This window comes from Coenobita brevimanus, chromosome 104 (assembly GCF_032717465.1).
Source record: "Coenobita brevimanus isolate Jiangsu-jjx chromosome 104, ASM3271746v2, whole genome shotgun sequence".
NCBI lineage: Eukaryota > Metazoa > Arthropoda > Malacostraca > Decapoda > Coenobitidae > Coenobita > Coenobita brevimanus.
Genome location: NC_137057.1, coordinates 2,048,185 through 2,072,584, shown reverse-complemented (window position 1 = coordinate 2,072,584; position 24,400 = coordinate 2,048,185). Strand labels below are relative to the sequence as shown.

Genomic DNA, 24,400 nt, shown 5'->3' with positions numbered 1-24,400 from the left:
TGGGGTTAGACTTGCAGTGGCAAGCTCTCAAGCACACCCTCGGGCGCCAAGTCCTCTGGATCGGCTCCAAATTTGACTGAGGACTCAGGAGGAGCCTCTAGGGTTGCTATTCCCCTACCGAGACTGAAAGAGGGCACGCTCCATCGGAGCTGTGGCGAAAGCTGAGAAAGTACGTCAGATTTCTTCCTCCCGACGTTACAGGCACAAGACTTTCCCGCACGGAGGGAGGGCAGGCTCCATCAGAGCTGTGGCGTAAGCCGCAAGAGTTCGTCTGACCTCGTCCTCCTGACATCCCCGGGACAGGTAATGCTGACCCGACGACGGGAGAGCACGCTACGTCGGAGCTGTGGCGAAAGCTGAGAGAGTATGTCCGACCTCTTCCTCTCGACGTCTCAAGGGAAGGAGGCCCTAGCCCTATGGCAGGAGTGTCCCCGCGCCCCTGATCCACGTAGGAGCACAGGCAGTGCCCGATGGGGTTGCATGATGATTGGAGCCACCTCTGCCCCTACCCATTGCCTTGGGGTTAGAGCAAGGTGCCACTCTTTCCAGCTCTCTCCTTGGAAGGCTGTAGTCTCTCCCTCTACAGGCTCCACACCTGAGTCCGGACCAGACGAGGCGTCCCCGAGGCCAGGGATCCAGTCCCTCCAGCCCGGGCCACCCCAGGCGCTGACGGGCTCCGGCAGGACCAGAGGCCGCAGCCCTACCATGTCAGCCTCCCCCTGCAGCAGAGGCCACAGCCCTACCCTGTCAGCCTCCCCCTGCAGGAAAGGCCGCAGACCCCAGAGCCAGCGGGCCTCCCGAGGTGCTCGCCATGGCCGAAGGGCCTCCCCAGACACAAGTGGCTGCAGTTCTTCCCTGACAGCTGCCCCGGACCGGGGTGCAGGCTGCCCCACTCCGGCGGCACTCTCCTCCCGGCCGTCCCTCAGCCCGGGCCTCCATCAGGCCCTTCCCTGGACCTCAAGGATGACCAAGGGCCAATGGCGTATAGCCCGACTCCTGGCCCTCTTCGGTCACAGTCTAGACAGCCCTGCCTCCTGCAGGGCTGACGCGGTGAGAAAGCCGTCCCAGACACCGCCCCATTCCTCCCGGACTAGTGGCAACTCCCCGGGCCCCACCATCCTGCACAGCTCCCCGGATGGACATCCCATGCCCAACCACCAGCTGGAGCTCCCCGCATAGGTCCTCTTCCCGAGGGCCATGGTCCTCACCTCAGTCAGAATTGTGAATAACAGGTCTCGTGATCGTATGCTTCCCCAGTGTTGTGAGCACCCTCCCTCAGCGTACTACCAGTGAACCATTCTCCTGTGTTCCTTCCCCCTATCCTCATACTCGGCACACACTTCCCCCCTCCCCCACTCATAGAGTTTCCTCCCCTTGACGATGAATTGAGCCCCTGTGAATCACGTGCGGAGTGTATAACCCCAGCCCCAGGTTGAGCCCCCCCCCCCTCGGATGATGACAGTTGAGCCCGTGTCACTCACGTAACACAGCAATATCTCAGTGTATCTCAGTGCTATACCCTCCCCCCCCTCTCCTCCTTGCCCCGAGCCTGGCCCCACAGACAGAAACCCTCCCTATCCTCATTAAGCCCCTCTTCCCCCCCACGTCTCCCATTGTGACCTACGGTATATTCTCGGCCTGTGTGACGCGTGTATAGAGGCTAAGTTAGCTAGGGACTTCCGTACATGTCATGCGGAAATGATGTATTAGCTAGGATCCGTCTATGTCACATGAACACCTAGGCTTCAGGACTGTTCCTGTGGGTATACTGGGTTGTGTTGTCTGCAGATCTGTCTGTGTTGATGTACTAGCTATATTGGTGAAATATTGCCTGTGATACTGTGAGGAAATAAACCAGATGTGAGACAAAGATGCTGAACTAGGTTGACAGTGATTGAGATCAATATCAGTGTAAGGCATTGTGTACTTTTGACTCTGGTCATAGAATGTTGTGTGTGTAATTGTTCTCTATTAATATATTAGTGTATTTGTTTACTCATGGTGTTTGTGTCTCCCTTCCTTGCTTGTGGTGACCCGGTCAGGAATTAACCCGCCCCATTCCGACGTTTTTGGACCTTTTTTTTTTTGGCTCAAACATCCGCTTTTGGTGAGAAACATCGAAAATTCATAGAGAAATCGCTCACCTGAGGTTTAAAATACCCGATTTAGGTACGAGTACTTCCTTACCTGACTGGGTTTTCTAACAGGCTGGCACCAAAGAAAACGAGTTCTATGGGAGGGTAACTATTTCACACCACTCATAAACAGTATTTATTAATTTACTTGGTACGAATTTATATGTAGTACAAGAGTATATTGGTTTTCAAACAGTAATATAGGCATTATAAGCATTGTTTCACTCACTAACTCATCACCATTCATGACCTTTTTTTCCCACATTACCTGATCATCATTTCTGACTGTTTCTTCCTCTAATGCTATGTAAACTTTGTCCTCCACATTGTCATCGATTGGGGAATCACTCTGGCCCTGAATGTCTTTATTGGCCAGGTCACTGGTAACAGGTAAATTGCCGAGACAATGGCGTGCGGGGGGGAGAGGTTATGTGGTGTAAGGCATTGTTCCTGCTTGGCATCTTGTAGAGGAATAGAGGAAGGTGTCCCGTGTATACGTGCCAAAAATCACTCGCGAAAATTGAAAATTGTGCAAATTAGGGACCTTGCAATGTTGCTGCATTAATTCACGTTGCCGGGATGGCGCAGGTTAAGGACCCAGAGTTGCAACGTGACTGGATCCAAGAAGTCGGGACAGAGAACACGCTGCATAACAATTACATTATCTTTTAGTGCTAAAGATGGGTACACAGAAGAATGATCTACCTATCCTGACCGATGCCATTGCACCCAGTCCAGGTCAATCCAATCAAAATCTAATCTCATCCAATCCTAACCTAACGTAACCTAACCTAACCTACAAGAATAACTAATCAAACCAAACCACTCTAACAAGAAGCACAAAGAGTGTTACACATGCATCCAGCAAATGTTATAAGGGCTTGTGATCTTGATATTTGACTTTGGCCTTGTGATGTTGACCATCGACAGATTGGTTTTAAACTTGAATTACTTTATTCTTCTTGGATCCTGAATTTTTCCACCAACTTCGATTCACAACAGATAAAAAATGTTTGAGTTGATTTTGCCCAGAGTCCTTCAACTTTGACCTTTCCCTGTGACCATGACCTCCGACTGATTGTTCCTAGAATCGAATCTCTTTATCCTTCTTTTAACCTGAACCCAACTACAGAGTTCAGTCCACATTAGATAAAAACTTTTAAGCTGAATTTGCCAGATAGCCTTGACCTTGGACCTATTGTTCTTAAAAGACAATATATCACCTTCTTGAGCGATGTTCATCCACCAAATTTGACTGAAATAATATTAACGGAGTTTTAATTATTTTACTGAGAACCCACAATACACTGCATAGCAACAAACATACCCACACTGAGTACATAGTCAGAGTTTGCTACACTCCGAGGCAAAAGGGGGACAAGCACACTATTAGAATGGTTAATTCCTTCCTCATTCTGATTAATTTCAGGGGTATTGGTGATACCAGTGCAACCCACTGGAAACAGAAAGGCAAGGCTTACCCTCCAGCTTTGGCTTATCAACGACACAATAAAGGTAGCAAAACACAAGTCCACCATCTTGTTAAACATCACACAGCCATCTATCATCCAGCACTTCAGGATCTTCATCAGGTCGTAGCAGGAGTCATACTACCCTCTCTTTTATAACAATGCAGCCTCAACCAGAATATCACCAAAGAAAAAGCAACACCATGATGAACATCATATTAATTGCGACACGCCTTCATCCACTTACTCACACAGCTTACAAAAAGACATTTGCAAGTACAGTATCTCTGTTCACCCATTAATGCACACACCCGTACCTTCTCTTTGAAGAATCGTGCTACAGATTACTAGTACATAGGTTTCCGATAATTCCAAGATACACAGTAGAAACATACTGTCATCAGAATTCCTCTTAGGTCTGGAAAAAAAAATACAACTCAGACCAGTGATCTCCTCCTTGTATGTATGCAAATTTTGTCCTTTCACTCCTGTATAGCATTTCCGCAACATATTTTCATATTATGTCAACCCTTACTTATTCATCCTTTATGCAAGGCTTTTTTTTGACCAGTTCTCTCTCTCTCTCTCTCTCTCTCTCTCTCTCTCTCTCTCTCTCTCTCTCTCTCCACTTGTAGCCTACTTACAGTTGACGGTCAGGTTGAGTGATGTACTATGCGCATCGCCCTCCAAGTTAGAAGCAGCACAGGTATAGGGTCCCGCTTGGTGTCTAGTGATGCCTCGTAATGCTAGACTGTTCCCGCTCACCAGCACGCCCTTGCTGGGGTGGTGTACCAGGGGACGCATCTATGGAAACAGAATCAAGGATCTCGTTAGTGGAGGTGAGGAGTTTGGATTCGACCCTAGAATGGAAAGTTAGTGACAGTAGAGGATATTTTCCTCTAACTCTCAACACCAAACTGCATGCACATTACACATCACCATTCCTTTTCCAAAAATCAGAGAAAACTGCATCTCAGCACCAAACCTCGGAGTCCCCAGGAGAGGGAGAGGCAATAAAAGCTCCCACCATGCACTCCTTTTCCGGTGACAGCCAACTGAGATGCATGGAACTATTGTCTGAGTCACTCACTATTCATTTCTGCAGTATCCATGGCCATTTCTTTGATTTTCTCTCTGTTGAGTGTGATCTCTCTTCCTATAAACCTTAGCTTCTCTTCCTCACTGAGACTCGGATGTCTGAGGCGAGTGAGTGATAGCAAACCTTTCTTTGTATCATCCTACTTTCCTTATACTCACTTCAAAGTCATGGGTGATTCTTATGTGTATGTGGGCAACAACTTATCTTGCTCTGTTGTTTCTGAACTTGAACCCTCTGAAGTCTCTACACTCTGGCTTCAGCTGTTCTGTCATTCTCAGATTAAATATATCTGTGTTGTGGACATATCCCATAATTATACCAGTTATGAAAAATTCTCTGTCTATCTTACTTCCGTGACAGAACACATGCTATCAGTTTTTGCCTCCTCTGAAATCTCTATGCTAGGTGAATTCAGTGTTTACCACCACCTTTGTCACTCCTCTCCATTCACAGATCCACTTGGGAAACAAACATATATGAACATAAGAAGAGAGGAAAACTGTAGTAGACCAGTTAGCCCATGCTAGGTAGTTCCTAGAATAGTAGCCAAACAACCTGAAAGAGATAAGGATAGTAATAAAGAAGGATCTCCCCCGTCCTACAAACTCTCCAGCCGAATCCGCCAGGAAAAAGTCAGAAGGAACACCATGCAGTACAGAAAAACTGGCATGGACATTTCATAGGAAAACGCGAAAGGAGAAAGGGGTTTATCATCATGCAGCCTGATAAGGAAAAAGAATTAATGAGTACTGGTTAATAAGAGATTTTATTACGGTATATCCAGCCATTGTTTGTCATATACACATCTAGCCTATGCTTGAAACTCTTAATGAAAGGGGAAGCAACTTCCTTACTAGGCAGCTTATTCCATTCGGCCACTAGTCTATTTCCAAACCAGGTTCTACCTATTTCCTTACTGAAACGGAATTTATCTAGTCTGAAACCATTACTTCTAGGTCTTTCCTTTACACTTTAAGTACCTTGCTACTATCTCCTTCATTTATTCCCTGCATCCACTTAAACACCTCACTTAAATTCCCCCTTTGTCTGTGCTTTTCTAATGAAAGCAAATTTATTTTTTTTCCAGTATGTCTTCATATGAAAGGGTCCGAACATCATGTATAATTCTTGTCATTCTTCTCTGTACATTTCCTATTAAATTCATATCCATTCTATAGTATGGACTCCAAAATTGCACGGCATAGTCTGGATATGGCCTATCGGTTTTCAGTATAACGGTCATTCCAGCGAACTCTGGGCTTAATTTCTTCATGGCCACTTTTTCTAAGTCATCCTCCGACTTCTATATCACTAATAATGTTTTCTCGATTAAATGAAAGTAAATCTAGCATATTACTACCTTTAGTGGGCTCGCTGATATACTGATAAAGGAAATTTCCCTCCACTACTTCTTGAAATTCTTCTGACTCTGCATTCCCCGTCAGATTCTGCCAATCTATCCCGTGCATGTTAAAGTCCCCTACCATAATTACTGAGCTGGATCGTGCTGCATTCTAAATCTCCTCCAACAGATAACTGCTATCTTCGTTGTTTAATTTTTGAGGTCCGTATATGGCTCCTAAGACTAATTTCTCCCTGTTATTATAACTGCAATCCAAACGCTTTCAGTATCCTGACTGACTTTAATACTTGTGTTACTGTAACAATTTCAAGATTCTTTCACGTAAATGGATACCCTTCCTCCTTCCCTCCCAAGTGGTTAGACTGAAATATATATTATGCCTGGATCTGATATTCCACTAAAAATTCGCCAATCTCCGCATTCACCCACGTTTAATGAATATCGGCAATATACTCACTCGATGCAGTGCTGCTCTCGGGTGTCTGCCCTTTCCTCTCCATCCTTCATTCCTTCCTTTCTCTTGTCTTTCTTTCCTTCATTCTTTCCTTGTCCTTCTGCCTACGGGTGACTTTACACTCCCTCTTCTGTCTTTCTTTCCTTCATTCTTTCCTCTTCCTTCAGCCTGTGGGTGACTATACACTGAGTGGCAAGCCATATGGTTTCCTGTACACAAGGAAAGCATTTACTACGCTGGGTGGTAACCATATTACCAGATTTTGGCGCCTGGTGGTTTTAGTGGATAATTATTGCGCTCCAATCGGACTGAGCCGGTGAAGGTTTATATCCAAGGGATGGTTGGGGTTGATTGCTCATGTAATACCACTCAGGGATGAGTGAGGCTGGTCACTCTCATCTTAAATGTCGGGACCAACTGCCTAGCCCCGGGCTCCTACGCTCCTCATGGGGCAGTGTAGAATTGGATGATGGATGGATATATGGATGGATTTTCTCTGCACTAGTATTAGCCTTTAGTTCGTCCATTTTCCTACGTAGACTCCTTCTGTTGGTATACTGTAATTCACTCACAAAATTTACAAGCACTTATTACCTTGGGAAGTACTTCTATCATCTGCTTGTATCTGTGGTGCTCGAGTGGATGTATCTACACTAATGGATCAATTTTCCTTCTTGTTTTTGCAAATTTGGTTCCATCTAGCTAAACCTAATGTGGATTTGCTACATCTTACAAAGTATCTAGCCATTAACTCCGAAAAAACTCCCCCAACTCCATATCCACAGAGCAAGCTAATGTAGGACTCCCCTGCCTACTAATTTGTATCCCATCCCAACTGAATCTATCCTAATTGACCAACAGCAGCTTATACAGCACCCTACCCATAACCTGGATCATCTTGGAGAGAGTTACAACATAACTGACCTCTTTCTTATAACCACAGTAATCACTCGAGTATCTGAACAGGCTTTATACTAACCTCAACATTTTCCAAACCTCCATATTGGATAATTAAAAAAAAAAAATAATAAATAACAGCAAATACACAAATTCCTGAACAGCACCTTATCCAGTCATAATACACGTAAGTGTTAATGACAGTGAGGGTGAGATTTAGAAGGCAGGCCTGTAAATTGGTGAGTAATGTAATGCACGTATACTGCACTGACAATTGTATTTTTTTAAAGCAACACAACGGAGGAAGGAAACACAAATACATAAGTGAAATCCATACACAAGATTACTGGTGTCCTCCATCCATGAAAAATCCGTAGCAGTTGGATCTGAACAGCTGTAGTTTGAAGTTTGGGGGGACACAACTCTGGGGAAGCGAGTTCCAAAGAGATGAAGTTCGGGGAATAAAAGAATTCTGACCGACAGAAGTTCTGCAATATGGCTGTGTAACATTCCAGTCATGAGCACAGCTAAATGCCTGTGTAGCACAGGGGAAGACATGGAGAGTTGGCACAATGGATGCAACCTCGTCTGGGCATTTGCCATCAAAGTATCTGTAAAATAATGCAATGAAGGCAACACTCCTTCTTACCTGTAGTGAAGGTAGTTTATTTGTAATAGCAGGGTTAGTAATAATTCTAACAGCTTTGTTATTAATTTTGCCTAGTTGTTTTAGTGCAACCTCTCCACATCCATTCCACAAGAGTGAGCAATATGCCACCTGAGAGCACACATAACTCTTGTAAATTAAAGCTAACTGATCGTCAGTGAATTATGCCTAAAATACAAAATACTATGTTTGGCATTATCCGACGATCTTCTTCTCCTTTTTTTTCTGCATTATCCGACCCTCCTTTGGCCCAGTTATTACTGTAATGCTTCAGCTTACTCTGTCAATCTTTTCTCTCCATTTGGACTCTTTCAATTACAACCTTATCACCTTAACGTGTCCTATCACTCCAGTACGGCCTGCGGACCTTTCCAACAAGCTGCAGCTGTGGCTCTTTGGAGCTACTGACTGAGAGGCCCTCAGGCAGTTCTACTTTTGTTTCAACTGGGATGATTAGTACTTCCATGGCCGAGAGCGATCTGAATGTGCCTCATGTATTTTGGAGGTTATTCTATGTATTATGGAGGTTATTCTGTCTGGCATGGAAGCATACACTGATTTCTCTTATCCTCTGACTAATCCAAATTTAAACTTGGTTTAATCACACTTGTTCTAATGCTGTCCACATCAAGGAAAAAGCCTACAACAGGTACTGAAGCCAACCCACCCCTGAATTTCATCTCTGCCCAAAACCATGCTAAGTTTGTTCTCCGCTCTGCTAAGAAAAATTTTATTTGCACTAAATTCTCTGCACTCTCCAACCCAATTTCTTATTGTTTCTTCTGGTACCTTGTCAACAACATTTCTAACAACTTTATCAAACGTCCTTGCCAAGTCTTTTCCACTCTGATGGTTTTGTAACTGATTCTTCTACTGAAAAAGAAGAACTCTTTGCTCAAACTTTCTCCTCCATATCCTCTGGTGGTTTTCCTCTATTGCATCCTCCTTCTGACTTCCTTATGACTGACAGTAAAACTTCCTCAACTGATGTGCTCTCTGCCCTCATCGGCTTCATTACTAACAAAGGATATAGGCCTGATGGGCTCCCCCCTGTTTTCCTCAAGAACTGTGCTTCTGCATCTACAACATTCCTAACTAGACTTTCTCCTTTGTCTATCGACTTGTACCTTTCCTTCTAAATGGAGCTTTGCTCAGATTCAACTGATCTCAATGAAAGGTGAACCTTAAGAGCCCTTTAACTATCGCCCAATTGCTTTAACAGTTGAATCTACTCTTTAAAAAATTTAACCCATCACGTCCCAAGCTATTTCACGCCTCCGACACCCACCAATCCCGAGGTATTTTGAAAATTATTTTTTGGCTAAAACCTCCGCTTTTGGTGAGAAACATCGAAATTTCATAGAGAAATCGCTCACCTGAGGTTTAAAATTCTCGATCCAGGTAGCAGTACCTCCTTATCTGACTGGGTTTTCTAACAGGCTGGCACCAAAGAAAACGAGTTCTATGGGAGGGTAACTATTTCACACCACTCATAAACGGTATTTATTTATTTACTTGGTACGAATTTATATGAAGTACGAGAGTATATTGGTTTTCAAACAGTAATATAGGCATTATAAGCATTGCTTCACTCACTAACTCATCTCCATATCGGACCTTCTTTTGCCACATTAACTGATCATCATTTCTGACTGTTTCTTCCTCTAATACTATGTAAACTTTGTCCTCCACATTGTCATCGATTGGGGAATCACTCTGGCCCTGAATGTCTTTATTGGTCAGGTCACTGGTAACAGGTGAATTGCTGATATAATGGCGTGCGGGGGGGGGGATTAGGCGGTGTAAGGCATTGTTCCTGCTTGGCATCTTGTAGAGGAATAGAGGAAGGTGTCCCGTGTACACATACGAAAAATCATGCGCGAAAATTGAAAACTGTGCAAATGAGGGACCTTGCAATTGCACGACGTACCAGTACGTCGTCGGGACTAGCAAATGCAAAATGTTGCAACGTGCCCATACGTCAATGGGACAGGGGGGGTTAAAGCACTTTTCTGTCACAACCATCTTTCTGATCATCAGTATGGGTTCCATCAGGGATGCTCCACTGACAATCTTCTCACCTACCTTTCAGACTCCCAGTCATCCTCCTTCCAGGACTTTGGCTAAGGCTTCGCCATTGCACTTGACATCTCAGATCTTTTGATCGAGTCTGGCATTAATCTTAAATCTCCAAACTGCCATCCTACAGCTTCTATCCTATTATCTGTGCCTTCATCTCTAGTTTTCTTTCTGGTCGTTGCATAGCTGCTGTTGTAGATGGCCACCGTTCTTCTAGAGCAGCGGTTCTCAAACTTTTTAGTGGGTGACCCTATTTGGACTATTTCAAGACTTTGGGACCCACAAACAAAAAAAAAAAACAGAGAGAGAGAGAGAGAGAGAGAGGGAGAGGGAATGTAACCAGTGTATGGCCTATCGTAGTTATTGAGAATATGCTAATAGTGTAATAAAGATAATTATAATATCAGTTACATAAATAAAACAGGCCTACATTGAAAGCATTAGGACTATTCTATGTCCCTCCGATCCATCAAAATTCCTTTCGTGGCCCAAACCCAAACTTTGAGAATCACTGTTCTAGAGCTACCAGTAGTCATGTCCGTCAGGGTTACGTCCTATTACCAACTCTTTTTCTTCTATTTATCAATTACCTTCTAAAATGTACATTTAACCCTATCCATTCATACACTGATGACTCCTCCAGTCTTCCTATTTGTTTCTCGCAGCATCCATCTCAGCAGTTACTTAAACAAAAGATGGGGCTATGACACACCTTATCTTTGAATTGCTTCATATCTCTGACAGAGTAAAAGTAATCTGTTTTTTATGCACCAGATACTCCGTTCTTACAGTTTTCGACCCATAAGAATCTTCTGCAAGTGGATACTATACTTTTTAAAAATCTTCATCTAAGTTCTGCATCAAATTTTAACATGCTCTGGGTATATTCTCTCGGGATTTATTTTGGCAGATTGTATTACTTCTCTTATAAAATCTGTTTCCAAGAGATTATGTATGCTAAGCCGACTCCATGCCTTCTTTATGTCCGCATCGTTATTGGGTTATTTCTCCCTTGTGTCGGGTACAACATTCATGTGTGTGAACGCTCCTCACATACAGCCTTTCTGAACAAGGTGGAGTCAATGGTTTTTCGTCCCATTAAAACTCCTCCTCTTGCTGGCTTTCTTTAACTCTTGTCTCTTCGATGCACTGTTCCATCTTTATCTCTTTTATATCGCTGCTTCAAAGGTAACTGCTCCTGTGAATCTTCTGCTTGCATCTCGCCACCATTTTGGCAGGTACATAGCGCTCGTCTGGTAGCAAACTCTCATCCCTTGTGTGCCCATCTCTATAATCCAAGAGTTAACCATTACTCCCCTTTCTTTTTTCTTTTTCTTTTTTTTTGTATGCAACGGGTTAGCTCTGGAGCTGTCTTTCTCTGTCTACATATTCTATTGCCTATGACCCCCAGTCTTTTAAAAGCAATGTGTCCATGCATCTCGATATGAACTGGTCTTGAATTTGACTTTTTTTTTTTTTTCCTTCGAGGGAAAATATTTCGAAAGTGTAGCCCTCGGTTGCTTTCTCCTTGCATAAAAAAAGGGTTTAACAGCTACTGTGTGACGAGAAAAACAAGCTTGGGACAAATAACGAACGGTACTGGAAAACTATTGTTGTAAAGTGGTGCGGGGAAGCGAGTTTAAACTCTGGAGAGAAAGCAGATTAGTGTGACATGGTAAGGCAGGCCATCTTGAGAGAAAATTCGAAAACAGAAAAAGAGGAGGTCTGAGCGAGTGGATAATTATGTGAAAAGCAAAGACGAGGCTATAATGAGTTGGTGGGTTGATGTAGTTATTGGATTTAGGGGCGTCATGATGTGGATATAATTAAAAGAGTGGCGAAATGACACTGGAGAGAAGTAATATATTCTGTTACATCCTTTCATGTATCTTCATCTTTAGACACCTCCAGATCAAACATATTCTCACTTATTGGCCGCAATATGCACTCAAGCAATTGCTTATGCCTTGAGCTTGGCGTATATATATATATATATATATATATATATATATTCCAATTTCAAAGCTCCTATATCTCTCCTTTACACTCTGTCATGCTTTTCATACTATGAAGCGAGTTAATTAACTCTCACCATCCTTGTTTAGATCACAAAAAGCGATGTCTCTTATTGCGGCGCTCATCCAGTCCTAAATATTAATAAAATAATAAAAAAGTTATCGTATTTGCTCTTTAAGACTCCCATGACGTTGTTCCTTGTCCTTTAGAAGGATATGTGTACTACATAAAGCAATCTGACCCTCTTTCCTACCAGCTTCCATTTTTTATTCGTATTTTTTATTGAAGATATATTTTACTGTATGCTAAACAGTGTCCAAATCTCTCTCTCTCTCTCTCTCTTTATAAATATATATATATATATATATATATATATATATATATATATATATATATATATATATATATATATACAGAGAGAGAGAGAGAGAGAGTGAGAAAGTGGTAGCCATGGGAATATAAATGAGAGTGGTGATATTGGCATTTTCAGGTTTTATATCAGGGAGGTGTGCCTTCACCCCTGCTCTCTCTCTCTCTCTCTCTCTCTCTCTCTCTCTCTCTCTCTCTCTCTCTCTCTCTCTCTCTCTCTCTCTCTCTCTCTCTCTCTGTCTCTCTCTCTCTATTTCTCTCTCTCTCTCTCTCTCTCTCTCTCTCTCTCTCTCTCTCTCTCTCTCTCTCTCTCTCTCTCTCTCTCTCTCTCTCTCTCTCTCTCTCTCTCATAGAACTGCTACACGGCCACTATTCCAGCTTAACACACACAACTGGAGCTTATTTGAAGCTGATGCCACAGTAACATGTCGCTTAACATCTGCGACTATTCTTCGATGGATATTATTCACACAACTACGAAATATGCACAGTTGCTGCTCCTAGTTCTTAATGTACTCTGAACCATTGACTTGGTTTTTTCAACTGGCATTCATATGTCTACATAAATCCCCTCTCTCTCTCTCTCTCTCTCTCTCTCTCTCTCTCTCTCTCTCTCTCTCTCTCTCTCTCCTTCTGTGTATGTGTGGGGTGCGTGGGGGGGGGGGAATGATAGTGTGTGTGTGTTGGTGCAGGATAAGCTTCTACTAACACTGCAGTGCCGTTGTACCCTTCATTATTGTATACTAGTGTGCTCCTGCCGGCATTACGCTGCAGTATAATGTTACCCCGGCTGCTACCTCTGCTGATATAATTATCATAACCATTACTTTTCCTTATGGGGCAGTTCTTATGTAAGTATGGCTATCACTGCGATTATTCAGAAATATTATCCATATTAAACATATATCAACAGTCACTTCTCTACTCGCCTGAATGCTAATACTAATATTGAAACGAAAAGCAAGTCTGAAAATAAATAATATGCAACAAGGTTGGATGGAAAGGCTGTGCTCTCGAAGCACCACTGTAGTGTGTATTGTAGCGGCCGGTTTGCACACGCCTGATGGACTGACGTCTCTCCTGTACACATTCTAACCATGCTTTACGGGACCGAAAGAAATACTGATCCAATGGGCCCAGGAACATCATTATCAGTCAGTAGAAATATGACCACAGACGTACAAGCTTTTTGGAGTGTAGAGTGAGAGTGTTCATGTGGAAACTGTGTTGAAATGCTTCTGTTACTGAGTAGATATGTTTTTTAATCAACCTTGACAGGGTGTGTACATGTAAGAATACATGAAAGGATGTACTTTTACAACCATTTAAGTGTCCATCTTAGGATGGGAATTAACCCAGTGAGGAAAATTAGCACCTGCTCTACCGGCTTTCTCGCCAGAAGCTCATATTCTATAGTACTTTCTGCATACAAATCGTTAGTGAAAAGTAAAATACTTATGCTGATGTGACTCCTTGTGACACTTTATACCTAATGCTAAGGAAGGTGGGGCCGCGAGCATCCTACATTTCTATTTTTAGTGCTAGTTGCGTTTAGTAGTAATATCTTCTCTCTTATGCAAAGATGAGTCCATATAGTTATCTCATCCTTCTGAACTCTGCTTTTTATTAAAAGCTGGCTGTTGATACAGTTTCTAATCTTACAATTTCCCATTTTAAATGCAAGGAAAAGGAGAGTAAAGGCCAGAAGCCCTCAATATTGTTTCCTCCAAGAAAAATAAAAACAAGATAACATAGAGCTAAATTCAAGATCCGTTCATCTCGAGGTGCCTGGACACACTGTATTTGAAAGACTGGAAGCCATAGGCTAGAGGAAATACAGACAAATGAAGACAGTTCCGTAGCTGACTTGTTGCATACTGGGAGTGTCGGTTAATTCTTGCATTAGAGAACTGGATATATAAAATGAGAGTTTGCCACTAGACGGGTGCTACGCGCCATCTGTAATGGTAATGAGATGCAAGCAGTCAGTTTGGAGTAGGTAATTCCCTTGCCTTGATCTGCCCCTGTCCTGAAGCACTGTTGCTATAGAAAACTCAGATGAAGCTGAGGTGCAGAGGTGCAGAGGTTCAGTGAAGCTAAACTTCACCTAAAGGGATGAAACATAGTGATGGTGGGTAATATTGCAGGCTTCTAGAGTGAGGAAGGCGTAGCTATGCTCAGCGAGGAAGGGCCTCCTTTTTGTGGGGCTTTCAGCATGAGAGGCTGAAGCATATCCACGGATGGCATTTACAACGTACTTAAAGAGGGATAAGAGGTGCTGGCTCATGCAGGCTTTAGGGTTGACTGGTAGGATACAAGTATTCTTGGTAACCATGCTACTCATGGGTTAATCATGGGTTCTTCCCCCATGAGCGTCTTTTATAGGAGGCGGTGTTACCAAATAGAGTCAGTAGGGACCTCTCTCGTTTGTATGCTTAGTCAATGACTTTCAGTCACCGTGAGGACTGACTGTATTACAGGTTATAAAAGACGGATGAGGCATGTTGAAGCAGACGTAAGGTACTTGCGAAGAGGCAGGAAGCCAGTTGTGTTCTGCTGTTCTCCATGATATTTTTTATTCAAACCTGGCAGATGAGTTGCCAGAAATCGTTCGTGTTATGAACATTTGGGTTTGAAGCGGCCTGGGAAACTTTACGTTAACACGTACAGTTTTTTATTATTAATTGCCTCAACTGTCTGCTTTGGGCACAACAGCACAAAAGGTACCAGTGTGTAGTTCCTACATTTGAATGTTTACCCGTTCTTTACTCTGATGCACAACAATAATAGTGTGCAATTATTTGGTCCCTGCAACTACAACTATTTCTATTACAGCTGCACCACAGAAAGGGAATCAGTGCTGCACCCTTGGGCATCAATGTAACATACCATGATAGTCATGAAGCGATGGCTCTTACGCACCCTTATGCCACAAAAAATAAATTTCTGTTGATTTCAAAACAGATATATTAAATGTTTATAAGCATTCATGTTTAAGCTCCATGCTACTATACCTGAAAGACCTCCTAAAGTAGGCAAAACATAATATTAACATGATAAAAGACAATCGACAAAAACCTGATATCTGTATATTCTTTTTTTTTTTTTTTTTTTTTTCCCCCAGAGAGGGTTTCCATTCTCCACCGGGACTGATGGACTGTAGATATTGCCCCCCAAAAAGGTTAATTGTAATGGACCAAGCATAGATCAGCTTTCACAGTTTTGTACCGATCTACAACAAACTTAGTGGAACGGTACAGGGTGAACAAAAGGTAAAATAATTTAATCTTGAAAACAATCAGTCTAAATTAATGGTATGAGGACAGCGTGAAACTTTTGGCCCTTGAACTCAAACTTTTTTTTATTTGTTTCGGACAAAATATGGATGAAATGTTTAGAGTTACAGGGTATCAAACTATTATTCTGAGAAGGATTTGACCCAATCTGGGTTAAATTTAGTAGAGGGGTTAGAGATCACGCAAGGATGAATTTCAGGTTAGAAAAATCACCGATGCTCAAGGCCACAGCAAGGTCAAAAGATCAGTCACAGTCAGACTGTGAAACACAGATGTTCTGCTCTCTCGCCACTCCTTTTCATTATATCCAGAAATTATGCAGCTCAAAAGACACTTTTTAAGTGGGAGAGATTTAATCAGAGCCTTCATTAAATCTTTCACTACTTTGACTATCTTCTTGAGATAAATGACTTACAACAAGCTTTGGAATTTCTAAAAATCAGTGGAACATGAATAAAAACATAATATAAAATGTTTGAAGATGTAGGGATGGCAGTGTGCCCCAAACCATCGGAACAAGATCAAGGCAGTAAAAGGACACAACCCCCATACCTACATTTTCTTTTGTACCCCAGTACTTGCCGTTATGGTGTGGAATAAGTGTACTTGAAAAGTGTCATGTTAATGGCATATCTGTAAACCAACCATGCAATGCGCAAAGGTATACCACGAGAATGTAGGGATCGGATTATATGTCTTTTTACTGCACTGACCTTGTTCAGCACACTGTCATCCTTACGCCTTTAGAAATTTTACAGAATATGTTTTTATACTTATAAATCAGTGCTACTACATGTTCTTGAATATGTGTTCACTGTACATTTTGCTTTAATTTCTCCCGTGTCATTTATTTTCACAAAATATTTACTTATCCTCTCTAAACATGTTTTTCCCTCTGAAGGTTTAGTGAAGCCATATACTGGTAGAACTTCCAGTCACCATTGCCTCATGGTCTACATCCATTAGGCAAACGAATGCTGAATGCAGTAAGGGGAATTATACGTGGCTCCTCATGCAAAGCATGATTTAACAGCTGAGCAGATACATCTTTTCGCACTTTTCTTCACTGACAACCGATGAGAAACATATAATTTCGTATTTTTATTAAGCGGGAGTAAGCGCAGTGAGTGATGCGAGCAAACAATGCGAAGCAATGTTTACATTCAGCTGAGCAATGACCGGTCCAACACAACCCGACCCGGCCCCACCCGACAGGGACTGACAGCGATGTTTTTCAAAGGCTATTAACTTTTCTACTCTGTGAGATAGAGAACAGATTCCTTCAGCATGTAGTAGGTATGTTCAAAAAATTTCTTATTAGCTATATATTTACTCCTGAGACGAAAGAAACCTCTTGCAATCGCAGCTTTCCAAGGAAGCTTACTGAGGGCTTCAGTTGACATGCCCCACTATGAAATCGAGTTTAAGGTTCCTTGTTGTAACACTGTTTTCTTGCATGAATTCTAACATGTAAATAACCGATATTACGCTCATAACTTTACGTGAATGTTTTTTCTGTGTTTTAGGGGGTGAAATGTGTGTACATGTATGTGAGAGGGAGAACGCGTGAGAAAGTGGAGGTACAGGTTGACGAATGAAGAAGTGAAGGAACGTTGTGGGGTAGATGTGGATGTGGTTGAAAAGATTAGGAGAAATACACTGAGGTGGTTTGGACATGTGGAGAGGATGGAGAATGAAAGACTGACTAAGAGGGTGTATGTAGGTGTGGTGGAGGGAGGGAGAGGGAGGGGTAGACCGAGGATGAGGTGGAGGGATGGAGTTGAGAGGTATATGAGGGAGGGAGGGGTGAGCTGGAGGGAGGGGAGTCAAATGGTGGGTGACAGAGTGAATTGGAGGCGTTTTGTCTGCGGCCACCCTTTGCGGGATTAGGGCGTCGGGCTATAGATAGATAGATAGATAGAATCTTCTGTCAGTGTTCAACCGCCTCACCAAAAGAGTGAAAGTTTAAAACAAGATGAAATTATGATGACAGGCGTATGTGCAAACACTCGCTCGTTTCGTCACGCGCTCATAAAACGCACTTTACCGGTGTATTTTCTTCATGATGACACGATCAGAAGCATTGAGCATCTGTTCCAGTCCCATCTGATAATGGCAGGAACCTTCACTGATGTACAGTCAGGGAAAGTTCCGCATTACCCACCTCCCGAAGCACTGGTGTGAGACGGTGGATGTGAAGCGGCAGCCAGACCTCATGTGTCTGGTAACTGTGTGAAGGAGGGGGAGGTGGGGGACTGGGGGCAATGGAGGGTTTGGTGATAGGTTGGGAATCACATGTAAGTCCGCAATGTATGGCTTGGACAGTGTGTTTGAGTTAATTTAGTATGGATAGATGACAATATGATGCTGGAATTTTGTTTTAAAAATTACGAAATGTCTGTAGAGTTTGTGTTGTCAGGAAAGTTTGGAAGTTTGCTGGGTTCGGACAGAGGTTTTAATGTTTTCATTCCCTATCGAATTTAACATGAGTCGTTTCCCCAATGGATATTTGGAACGATAGAATATATATTTATATTTTGTGTTGACTCGAAAACAAACGACAATATATATATATATATATATATATATATATATATATATATATATATATATATATATATATATATATATATATATATATATCCCATTGGAGCCAAGTGTCCGGAATATTGGACAAAACTGGGATTTTTCAAGTCTTTATAAAGCAGGGAACCCCCGGGTAGGGACCTATGAGCTTCGCGACTATGAGCCGATAGGCGGAGGGCGGTACACTTGGTACCCGCCCGGTGCCATGCCTCGCCCAGCACCCTTGGGATCCAATGGGATATAGTAATTCTTAAAAATTTGTTTAATTATTTATCCTCTGTCATCCCACTAAAAACATCCGCCTGCAAATATTTCCTGTGTTATTCTGGTAATTATTCATTTCGAATTTAGTGTCTAGAGTTGTGTGTAATAATAAATAAAAATAATAATCTATATGAGCGTTTAACAGACTTCTCGTTTTCCTTCAGACAGAATGACATGGAAAGTCCTAATTATAAGATTAGTCTCGGTAACTATCATTCCTATCGAACATTACAAAACGAAGGCAAAGGCGCATACCTTTGAGAGTAAACATGTATTGTATATGCAGTAATGTAGACAATCTCAGAGAACAGTGTGATTCCATACAAACAACATACTGCTTTTGCACTTTGAGAATACGTCGGACGCATTATCATTGGCTATTGATACTGTGACGTGAGCAACTTTCCAAACCCTCCCACTCCCGGCCACCCTCCCTCCCACTCACAGATACCAGGCATGTGAGGTCTGGCTGCTGCTTCGTGACTATTTGTCCATCACCAATGCTCCGAACAGTGGGTAACGCGGAACCTTCCCTGACTGTACATACTGCATTCTCATTCTTTATTTTCATCCTTTCCCAGGAATGGTCGCCATAAACCATCCCTAATAATATAGCGACACATGACTGGAGAACCTAATGTCAACTAATGATCCCCTCCATTTCCCAAGAACCATCAGACATTAAAACGTCCATATTTGCATAATCTAATATATGCTTGCTTGGTTGAGTTGTTATCTACTATAAAGAATGAGAAATAGTTCAATAGTGGAGTCATGGCAAACTTCTTGCAGAATACTCTTCAGTCAGATAATGACATATATGCACGAGCCTCACTTCATGCAGTGCACAGCATAGCACTTGACAAAAGGAACTTCACCTGGGCAGTGGCTGAGTATTCTTCCTCTGGCGATCCATATTTTAAAAGCAATAATATGTGAGAGTTTTTGCTCGATGAAGTCTGACGTTTTGTATATTAAAGATTAGAGATGTCAGCCAGTCTGAAAAACCATCTCCTCTTCAGTTTTCGCTTCCCTGGCATATGCAAAAGTTCCACATTCGATTTACTGCTTGCTACACTGGACAGAAACTGGACTGACTCATTCGCTGACTCGAAACTCCCCATCAGCAATAAGGTACATTAAGGTGCTTAAAAATGGATTTCGGAAATCATGATTCCAGAACCCACCGTTTTATGACAACTGATGTAAAAGTATCGTATGGAAGTTTTTACAAGAATTAAATAATATGTATAGGTTCCTCAGGCATATAGTGTCCTAGATGTATGGATGAAGTGACCCACTGGGTATCTATGCCTTATAGTCCGGTCGTTCTGGTTTGATTTCTTTTCCATTATTAAATGAAAACAGTTTATTTCTGCCTTCGTATTGTGAGTGTAGTCTATACACTGTATATACACTGTATATGGCTAGTGAGGGAGTGATCGCCCTCTACCTACACAGATCAAAAGCCCTCGGGAGCAGGGGGGTGGTTGCTTTCTCAGGCAGAGGAACTCCTTAAGAGTGAAATGGCTGGGAAGCATGCCAGCACGTGACTGGCTACAGCATAGCTGGGTCTTTCGGGTGTGGGCAATCAGGCAAGTTAGCTGCCTACTGCGACTGCAACGCAATGGAGAGGTGTTCAGGAAGTTAGCCAAAGAAACCTTGATGGACTCTGAAAGAACAATAATGGCCCCCAGTCCCGTGCAGCCCTTAAATGGGCAGGGGGTGCTAAGAATCTCACGGTTGCCTCAATTACAATCTAATTCCTTTGTCAATGCAAAAAATACAATTAAAATTGGTAACTGGAATGTGAGAACGCTAAATCATGACAGTAAAATCGATGAGTTAGTGAAGGTTTTTCAAAATTACGGACTTGATATTTGTGCTCTGACAGAAACTAGATTAACTGGAGTCGATAAGTTGGATTTGGAGGATGGTATACGTTTATTGATATCTGGTCGACAGGACGGAATGCATTATCAGGGAGTAGGATTGTTGCTGGGTTGTAAGGCAAATAAGGCTTTATGTGAGTGGGATCCTATAGATGAGCGATTGTTATACGCACGGTTTAAATCAAATCATGGCAACATCAGTCTGTTTGTGTGTTATGCACCTACTAATGATGCACTCGATGAAAGGAAAGACACATTTTATGAAAAGTTGCAAGAAGGAGTAGGAAGGGTACCTAGACATGATGTTTTGATTTGCGTTGGAGACTTTAATGCAGTAATGGGCTGTTCAAATGAGGGATTTCAGGCATGTATGGGTAAGATGGGAGTTGGTAGTAGGATGAGTGAAAACGGAGTGAGGTTTGGAAGCTTCTGTCTAGCAAATGACTTAGTCATCGGGGGCACACTCTTTCAGCATTGCAATATACACAAGACAACTTGGGTGTCGCCGTGTGGAAAATATAAAAATCAGATTGATCACATCGCTATCAGTAGGAGGCATAGAAGTTCTCTGCTAGATGTTCATGTTAAACGGGGAGCGGATATTGGTAGTGACCATCAACTCAGCATTGCAAAAATAAGGTTTAAACTTAAAAATCAGAAGAAGGAAAAATCTGGTGTTGGCAGATACGATATTGTTAAGCTTAGAAGGGAAGGAGAAGAAAAGGAGGAATTCAGATTAGAATGCAGAAATAGATTTTTGGTGTTGGAAACGTTGGAAGAGGGGGAGAGAAGTGTAGATGAGATGTGGGAGGATGTGAACAAAGTTTTGCATGAGACTGCTGAATGTATGATTGGAAGGAGACATAGCTTCAGAAGAAAGAAATGGATATCAGAGGAAACGTGGGATATGATAAAACAGAGAGGTGAGGCTAAATTGAGGAGTGAGATGCAATGCGTTGATGAACGAGAGATTGAATTAGCAAGAGCTGCGTACTGGAGTTTGAATTCAGAAGTAAGAAGGTTAGCTAGGAGAGATAAAAGAAGATGTGTGGATGAAAAGGTTGCAGAGACTGAAATCTTAATAAACAAAAATGATGGACAGAGTCAAAGAATAGCATATGAATCGATTAGAGAACTGAGTGGTAATGCAGGTAAACGCAAGGAAATACCAGTTAGAGACAGGGAAGGAAATTTATTGACCAAAGATGGAGATATTAAAAATAGATGGAAAGAGCATTTTGAGACAGTTCTTAATAGACCAATACCACCAGAAGAGGATATACCGTCTGCTCAGGAAGATTTAAATATAGAAACAGGAGAGTTGAGGCTTGCAGAAGTGGAGAAAGCAGTAAAACAGTTAAAGAATAATAAGGCACCAGGGGAGGATGGTTTATTTCCGGAAATGTTTAAAGTGGAGGGGGATAGATTAATAATGATCTTGACCAAGCTATTCAATAAGATATGGGTGACGGGGTTACTACCATCAGTTTGGAAGAATGGTGTAATTGTTAAAGTTCCGAAGAAGGGAGACCTGAGTGAATGTGGTAATTGGAGGGGAATCTCTTTGTCACCGATAGCTTTGAAAGTTTTCAGTAGAGTGTTGTTAAATAGGTTGGAGCCGGTGGTTGAGGGTATTCTGAGGGATGAACAGGCTGGTTTTAGAAAGGGACGTGGTTGCAATGATCAGATCTTTATAGTTAGGCATTTGATGCAACAAGTTAATGAAATGAGAGTACCGTTAAGTCTTTGTTTTGTTGATTTTGAAAAGGCTTTTGATAGTGTTTCGAGAGAGACTATGGGGAAGATCATGAGACATTATGGAATACCAGAGGAGTTTGTGAGGGTCATTATGAACATGCATGAGGACACATTTTGTAAAGTGATGGTTGATGGTTGTCTGAGTGGTTCGTTCGAAGTCAAGTCCGGAGTAATTCAAGGTGGTGTTCTATCGCCTTTACTATTTATATTGGTCATTGATTACATTATGAAACGCGTTGGAACAGAAACCGGTGCAGGTATACTTTGGGGAGAGAACAGGAAACTTTTGGATTTAGATTATGCAGATGATATAGTTTTGATTTGTGATGGGCCAGAAGAGATGCAGAGAGTGTTGGACTGTTTGGTGAGTGAAGGTCGCAAGGTGGGTTTGGTTATTAATTGTGGAAAAACTGAAATAATCAATATGAATATGGAAAATACGCAGGAATGTGTAATTGGAGGTATGGTTGTAAAGCAAGTTGACAGGTTTAAATATTTAGGTACTTATGTAGCCAAGGATGGTTCTTTGAACTTTGAATTCGAGGAAAGGTTAAAGAAGGCTAATCAGGCAATGGAAATGCTTAAAAATATTTGGAATAATAAAAAATTTTCTGTGCATACAAAAATCAAACTTTATAAGGTAATGGTTAGGAGTATCTTAATTTATGGACACGAGTCTTGGTACAGCACAGTGACTATGGAAAATAAATTCTTGGTGTTTGAAAATAAAGCACTTAGAAGAATATTAGGAGTTAAGTGGTGGGAAAGGATACCAAATAGTAGAATTAGAGAAATAACGGGAGTGCAGCCGATCGATGAATATGTTAGATTCTCACGATGGAAGTGGCTAGGACATGTGTATAGGAGACAGGGAATAGTACGAGGTACACCAGGGTGGGTGGTACTTGGTAGGAGAGGTAGAGGAAGGCCAAAAGAGACGTGGGTGAGGACAATGAGACGGGAAGCTGGAGATGAGTGTTGGGGAGATCTTGAGGAGTTAGCACAAGATAGGATGTGGTGGTGTGAGTTCATCGAGGCCCTATGCATCCCCGAGGGTGCCACAGGAAATGATTGATTGATTGATTTGCTTTAAGGATTTGAGATTCAGAGTTTGCATCGATTGCGAGTGGAACTTGTTCTAAGCCAAGGCTTTGGCTAGTTGGATCACTCAATCCCTCCTTCCCCAGGCAGAAGCCTCCATCGAGAGGAGAGATGCTAAAGATCCTGTTCCAACTTTAATCTATTTATCTATATACTTAGGCTGCTTCCCCTCAGGAATGGCTGGGTAGCCGAGACGGGATGACACGCTCCCAGTTTACTCATCCACACACACACACACACACACACACACACACACACACACACACACACACACACACACACACACATCTTCACTGTGAAGAGAAATCAGGACCCTGACTGAGGGCATCATCATCACATCCTAGTCAGTGATGGAAATATAGTACGATGAAAATTTTTCGAAAAAATAAGAACCCAATGTCTGCAGAGACCTTCGTCTTCATGATGGCAAAGTCTTGAGAGGACATCTCAAGGATGAGTGAGACAAACTTACACAGCCAAACTTAATTCATGGCGGGTTACATGACCTATTTCCTATTCCTTACAAGCATGCTTTTGCTCTCATCAGTACTTTTGATGACAGAGGAATTTGACTGCCCATAGTAAGACAAGTCGAAAGGGGAAAATGGGACTGTTGCAGAAAAATGATGAAAAAATGGCAGTTAGGAAGCAGACGCGAATAAAAGCTGAGGCAGAAAGGCATGAAAGGGAAAAGCAAGAAACAACACTCAGAGTTTTTAATGCAACATTAAAATTATTAGTTTCTTCAAGCTAAAATGTAGAACAATAGATACAACTTAAGAAGATGCTAGCAAAACATCCATGAAAGAAAAGCAGATGGTACAACTGAAATAAGTTCTGATGTTGCAACAGCTCTGGAATGTACACAGACAAATGACAGGCAAGAAAGCCATATTCTTATTCCTTTTGCTCCTCAGATGGGACAGGATGTGTACGAGCTGTGTCATAGTTCAAG

The 24,400-nt window shown here is 42.2% G+C and overlaps 1 protein-coding gene across 1 annotated transcript in view; it reads right to left on the bottom strand.

Annotated features, from left to right (window-relative positions):
* LOC145415962 (protein turtle-like) overlaps positions 1–24,400 on the bottom strand; it is a 207,311-nt gene that overhangs the window by 37,421 nt on the left and 145,490 nt on the right. The window contains exon 13 of the mRNA XM_080285065.1: positions 4,249–4,408. Coding sequence (XP_080141191.1) covers positions 4,249–4,408 — 160 coding nt within the window. The remainder of the gene's footprint in view (positions 1–4,248; positions 4,409–24,400) is intronic.